Raw genomic sequence first — 6,734 nt, forward strand, 5'->3', positions numbered from 1 at the left:
ATATCATATTTGTCAGCCTGCTTTGTGTAATTAAGATTTTGGTTTAAACTTAGTTGAGCTGCAAATTTGATGGAACTTCTTTCACGAGATTTTACCTTTATAACTTTTTCTGCTTGCCCATTTTAATACTTAAAACCATTTTCCTATTTGCTTCATCACTGCTTGTTTTGTTCTATCGAGTGATATTTATATTTAGTTTCTTTGTGATTGTTATAGCTCTGATTTATCTAGTACATTGGTATTACTTTTACAGGTTCCTTTTACTCTCGTTCAAAGGTATTATTCATCTGATTATCTTGTTGATGACATGCATGGCTCTAAAGATCAGATTTTGTGAAGTTTAAAGTTTCTTGTACATTTCTTGAGGAAATTTAGACAATTTGTGGTTTTGGGAGCCCTGTAAGATCAGATATTGTCAAGCCTAAATTTGATTAATAGCATTTTCTCTTTCTTCTCATTTGTTCATTTTTATTACTAATGTATAATATTCTACTTTGTTTGCTTGTTGAAGGTTGGTTTGATTGGTTCTGAGGAAATTCTTCGAGCGACTGTAGATGGGTTATATTGATCATTGTTAATTTAGTTTTGAGTCAAGTAATCAAAATTTGTCTCCAGGAGGTGGTATAGACGGTCGCAACAATACATGTTACTAATTTCAACCAACATCACATTTGTAACATAAAACTTTTCTATAATAAACAATACATCGGTTCCAAAGACGTGAAATAACACCATTGCATGTTACTAATTTCGGTAACATTATGCAAGTGATTGATTTACTTGTGGCTTTATTTATCTTTAATCTTTTTAATGATAACTATTTCGTTATTTCTTTAATTTAGCTAATACTCATAGTTAAATAAATAAAAATCAATAAATAAGCAAATTATTAGAAGCTAAGCAAGTGTTCATAAAGATAACATAAGCAAATCGGAGAATGTTAAAGGTACATGGACAGAGACTGAAGTATGTTCATAAAGATAACTTATCCTAGGTTAGATAAGAGAATGGGAATTATTGTAGCATTTAGATAAGGTATAGAATAATAAATTCAGTTTTTTATTTTTTTATTATTAAAAATCAGTTTAGTAAATAAAAAAAATTAAGTTTTTTAAACCCTAGACCCTAAAAGAATCCCAACCAATCCTCCTTCCATCTTTCTTCCCCATTCCGCCGCCCCAAAAATCCTCTACCCCCTATTTTCTTTCTGTAACCTAACCTTGGCCATCCACCCCTCCAAAATCCTCGACTATAATGACAACTACGTGCGTTTCATTCTCTTCAATCTTATCGTTGCTCTCTTTTTATGAAGTCCCACCGCGAGGTAGCGCTTGCTATTTCACAAGTGCTCCATGGATCTCATCGGAAATGTCACGGCCTCCACAAAATCAACCACCACCACCTCCGCTACCGCATAAAACGCCACATCTAAAACCTCCACAACAACAACAGCAATCACTTCTAAAACCCAATATGCCTTGTCATCCATCCTCACCAATTTCTTATTTCCTAACACCCAACTGTCATCGGTCGTCACCAATTTCTTATTCTCCTATGGCCAGCGTTGTCTTTCTCCCAAGGTAAGACAAAGAACGATGCTTTAAGATCTTTGGCTTCAAGATCTTTACGTTTCTACTTTCTTGTTTTACTAAAATTTTTTATTTGATTGTTTGTTGTTTGGAATGGAATGGGTCTATTATTTCTTTGATTGGAACTGTCTGAATGAGTTTTTATGGCGTTTTATGGTGGTGGGATTGCTTTGTTTGGGCTGCCTTTTGTGTTGCTGGAGCCTGGACTCAAAATTTTCATCTGTTTTCTAGTTTATTCACATTGTTTTTTAAATAATTAAAAGATTTAATTTCTAAAAGAAAGTTAAATTTTTTATGAAATAAAGAAATTAAGTTTGAAGCGCAATGCTATTTTTGAAATAAAAGTTTAATAACAAACTTAAAGAGGTGGAGGACTTTATAAAAAAAATACATTGTTTGTGTGATTTCCTGTTTAACTGTTAGTGAGAGTGAATAATAAAAGTTAAAGAGCGAGGAATTGATTGGAGAAAGAGAAACAGGAAAATGGCAAGAAATTTGTAGAGGCTCTGTTATCCTTGAACTGGAAGTGAATAGACTAATACATGAGTCCAATGCTGGTATTAACAGCCTTTAGTATTAGGGAAGTGAGACACAAAATTTTCTAGGCCGCCTTCTCTTAATTATTAATCACATATAGAGGTGTTAGAGGTGGGCAAGGGACTGGTCCCTTGCGGGCCCAGGCCTGGGCCCGTTTGGGATTGGTCCCTTGGGAATGAGACTAGTCACTTATGGGCCTAGGATCGGTCTCAGGCCCATGAGAAAAACTAGGACTCGGACCAGGCCCTAGGCCTGATCGGGACAGGTCCCATGGGCCCAGGACCGGTTCCATGGGCCTTGGATAATTTTATTTTTCCCTCTGAATTTTTTTATATTTTGGGGGCAAAACAAAATTTTATAGGGGGTTTTTAGTATTTTTTAGGAGTAAAATTTACAAATTTTTATAAATTTTTTAGACCTGGAAGATTTTTTTTATTTTATAAATTTTGTAAAATTTTATTTTAACCCTCGTAATTTATAATTATTTTAAAATTAACAGGGGGTTTTATGTAATTTGGTAGGGACTACATTGAAAAAACACAAAATTTTTTGGGCCTAGGCCTGGGACCTTGGAGGAGGGCCCAGTGGAGGGCCTGGGCCCTCCTCCTTAGGCCTGGTCCCGTTTTGGGACCAAGCCTCCTAGGTCCAGTCCTCTCAAGGATTGGTCCTAGGACCGGGTTTTAGAGTTGAGCTTTTGGGGTTCGTTCCCAAATGCCCAGCTCTAATCACATATAAATTATTTCATTTATATTAATATAATTTTTTATAATTATCATTAATTGTCTTTGATTTTGTGTTTCAAGTTTGGGTAGTAGGGTAAGTTCAGCCTTTGGTTTTTAGAAGCTTTGTTTTGTTCTTGTTTTTAATGATGTGATGATATGTGATGATGAGGAGGATGGCGACAATAATGATTATATTGTAATAGTATTTTTCTTGATATTAATTTAATGTCAATCCTTGTTTAAAAAAACAAAGGAGGATAAAAATGTCAAATAATGACAATTTTATTTAGTTAGAGAACTGTATTTGAATGGTAAAATGTTAATGCTAATGGCCATCTTGACAGAATATTTGCGAAGTGCATGGGAAGCTGCGCGTTTGAAGGATGTTATGTCCACTGGTACTGGTTTCTTCATCTTCAGATTTTGGGACAAGGATGCGGTGCATTCAATCCTAGAAAGAGGGTCGTGGATGTTTGGGGGTAAGTCTATTGTTTTCCAACAATGGCATGCTCAGTTTTCCTTTGATAAAAGTCACATTTTCGAGTTTCCGGTATGAGCTCGTTTGTATGGACTGTTTTATCTGTTATGGTCTCACAAAGGACTTTGCATGGTTTCTTCTATGTTGGGTCGGCCGTTGTCGAGTGATAAGACAACTTCTGAATGGACTCGTTTAGATTATGTTTGGGTATGCATTGAGATAGATGCAGCCAAACCTCTCAAGCCCCAATTTGAATTTCAATGCCGGTTATCTATTGAACCCATACAGCTTACAATGTAATATGAGTGGACTCTTAAGAGATGCCCCAAGTGTTGTCTTTTTGGCCATGTTTGTCACCAACCAGAGGTACCTATTGCACCTATGGCTCAGGGTAAGAGTAAGACAATTATTAGCTTCCAAAAGGCACCGGGGAGTGGTATTGCAGTGCGATCTGAGGACCGTGAGCCTTTGAGACAGTTAGCTACTACTGATCCCATTAAGGATAGGGAGTGAGAGAGGGATGTTTCAACACCAGTTTGTGTTTCAGTTTCGGGATGGGCTACTACCATACATTCTAGTGAAGCTACAGTTACAGATGTTTCTTTCGCTTTGATCCCGTATTAGCAAACTATTTGTGCCAGTAGAGGTAAATTCTCTAACTCTAATTCTGGGTCGGATCTTGACACGCCTTTTCTTATTGAAGACGAGATGGACTGCATTATGGGTTTCACAAATTGCACGGAAAACACTCGGGCTTCCTTTACGAGTTTTGGGAGTAGGCAATCTACTTTTGCCAACAGGTTTTCCTCGCTTGTTCTACATAATGATGATCTCTAGACGTCAGATGCCACTTTATTTGGATCAGTTTCCCTGCCACCCTTGGAAAAGGGGAAAGGTCGGGGAAAGCGGGGCTTAGACCCAAGTGATTGTTTAGCTTGTTTCTAACCCAATTCTAATGATAGGGAGTTGGAATATTAGAAGCCTTAACGACTTCTCGAAACAACGCGCAGTGAGGAATTATATTTCTTATTCTTCTTTGGGTTTGATTGGCTTGTTGGAGACTAAGGTTAGCAGTTTCATCTACAGTCGGTGGTCTCGATAGTTTGTTCTTTATGGCAGTGTTTGTCAAATGCGACAGATTCTATTGCCTGTTGAGTTCTGGTATGTTGGGATCCTTCTCTTTACTCTGTGAATAGCCTTCATTTCTCTCTTCAAGAGGTCACTTGCAGGGTTATGTTTTAGAGGGGTTCTCCTTCGGGATTACTTTTGTGTATGGTTCTAATGACCCTGGGAAATCGCCGCAACCTATGGGATTTCCTTAGGGATCAGGCGGCGGAGTTTGATTCGGAAGGGTTACTATGGTTTGTGTTGGGTGATTTTAATGCCATTTTGGGAGCCTCTGATAGAGTGGGTGGTGATCTTGTGTGGTATGGTTATATGGATGATTTCGGCTACTGTAGTCATGATGCTAAGTTGATTGGGTTTCCTTTTACTAGGCTTCGGTATACTTGGCATAAAAGGCAACAGGGCGATGGGATTATTCTACGGAAGCTTGATTGGGTCTTTGCATCGCTTTCTTGGTTCATTAATCGGCCGACCATAGTTTCAGAGTTTAACCTCGGGATGTCTCAGATCATCACTTTATGTTTGTTCGGTTTGGCTCTCATCATGGCAAGGTACCATCCCCTTTTAAATTTCTAAATTTTTGGGTTGATCATGCAGATTTTATGGATTTTGTTCAAACAGTTTGGGACGAGTCTATTGTAGGCAATCCTATGTTCCATCTTACGCAGAAATTGGGGTTATTGAAACGGAAGCTCAAATCTCTACATGTTAGGGATTCTAGCCATATCTTTAGTAGGGTGATTGAGGCTCGTGCTTAGTGGGCAACATCCAAGCAAATTTGGACCGAGACCCCCTTTTTACTGAGTGAGAGGAACCTTGCCAACTAGTATTTCAGTTTTTGTCGAGATGATGAGGCTTTTTTTAAGCAGCGATTTCGTGTTCAATGGCTGAACTTAGGGGGTCAGAATACTAAGTTCTTTCATAAGACATTGATCCACAGGCAGGTTCGAAACCGCATCCATGGTCGGATTGATGCGAAAGGTTTTCATATTACTGACAGTCAGGGTTTAGGGCGCCTGGCAGTGGGTTTTGTTCTTGTTTTAATAATGTGATGATATGTGATGAGGAGGAGGAGGAGGAGGACGACAATAATGATTATACTATATAGTATTTTGTGATATTAATTTTACGTTAATCCTTGTTTAAAAAAATCAAAAGGAGGGCAAAAATGTCAAATAATGACAATTTTATTTAGTTAGAGAATGGTGTATTTTGGGTTTAGGCTTTTGGGTTTCCTTTGCAGAGCATTGTTGCTCTGGTGTGGGCTAATTTGTAAAGGATTATGCATCTTTGTTTTGCTTGGTTCTTTTTTTTTGATGATCGGGGGTGTCAGGGCCAACTTGCTTGCTTGGTTCTTTTGCTTTCCCTCGATCCTCTGTTGTGTCTAAAGGGTCAGGGTGTTGGGGAGGTTTCCTCCCTTTAGGTGTCATAAAATTACGATTTACCCTTTTTTTTTTTTTTTTTTTTCCTCTGTTGTGTCTAAAGGGTCAGGGTGTTGGGGAGGTTTCCTCCCTTTAGGTGTCATAAAATTACGATTTACCCTTTTTTTTTTTTTTTTTTTGAATTATATAACATTGTTTATGTTTATCTGCTTAAAATGCTTAATTGAATACTAACTTTGTGTGCGCTTGTTCCATCTATCCTTAAGGCAAACGTTGCAAAACAAGGGCGGTTGCTTGGTTTGGGCGTGGGAACAAAGTACATTGGAGTAACAATTTCAAACTGAGGGCAGTTGCTTGGTTCGGACGTAGGAACAAAGTATGTTGGTGGTTGTTTCAAATTGAGGGCGGTTGCTTGGTTTGGACGTAGGAACAAAGTATGTTGGAGTGGCTTACAGTATGAGTCTGCATAATTTAGTGCTGTAATTTAATTTTTGTTTATGTGGGTGTTAATATGTAGAAATTAATTAGTAAAAGTTATATTATGTATTTGAATTATTATGTTAGGCTTTCCGTGGAGGTGAATCTTGTGTTTATGGTGTTTATAATGATTTGGCTGTAAATTGTATTATGACAGATAACTTATAATCTTTATTTAGGTGGATCTCATACTATAATTTGAAAGGTTTTATCATTGGATGTCTTTATCATACACCGTCGAACGTGACTAATTTGAGTTTTCATCACACGGGCTGTTATTATAATCTTTCTTTTAGTCTCTAATCTCTTTAAATTATTTTTATTTGGTTAGTTATTGAGTCTAGATCTCATTCAAATTATTTTTATTTGGTTAGGTTATGTGAGCAGAAGTTAAAGATTTTATTAATGAGCTCTTTAGAGTAGA

The 6,734-nt window shown here is 37.3% G+C and overlaps 1 protein-coding gene across 2 annotated transcripts; it reads left to right on the forward strand.

The window, feature by feature from the left end:
- The first annotated feature begins 1,162 nt into the window (after nucleotides 1-1,162).
- LOC116121990 lies at nucleotides 1,163-6,484 on the forward strand. 2 transcript variants are annotated; one of them, XM_031407899.1, is made up of 3 exons: nucleotides 1,163-1,580; nucleotides 3,193-3,327; nucleotides 6,100-6,484. In XM_031407899.1, exons 1-3 carry the CDS (start codon nucleotides 1,255-1,257, stop codon nucleotides 6,161-6,163), a joined length of 525 nt encoding a protein of 174 aa, XP_031263759.1. In that variant the 5' UTR covers nucleotides 1,163-1,254; the 3' UTR covers nucleotides 6,164-6,484. The 2 variants fall into 2 exon arrangements, 1 of the variants encoding a protein (XP_031263759.1); XR_004126817.1 differs by lacking the exons at nucleotides 1,163-1,580; nucleotides 3,193-3,327 and adding an exon at nucleotides 3,346-5,002.
- Nucleotides 6,485-6,734: the final 250 nt, after the last annotated feature.

Source organism: Pistacia vera, unplaced genomic scaffold (genome assembly GCF_008641045.1).
Source record: "Pistacia vera cultivar Batoury unplaced genomic scaffold, PisVer_v2 Contig102, whole genome shotgun sequence".
Classification (NCBI taxonomy): domain Eukaryota; kingdom Viridiplantae; phylum Streptophyta; class Magnoliopsida; order Sapindales; family Anacardiaceae; genus Pistacia; species Pistacia vera.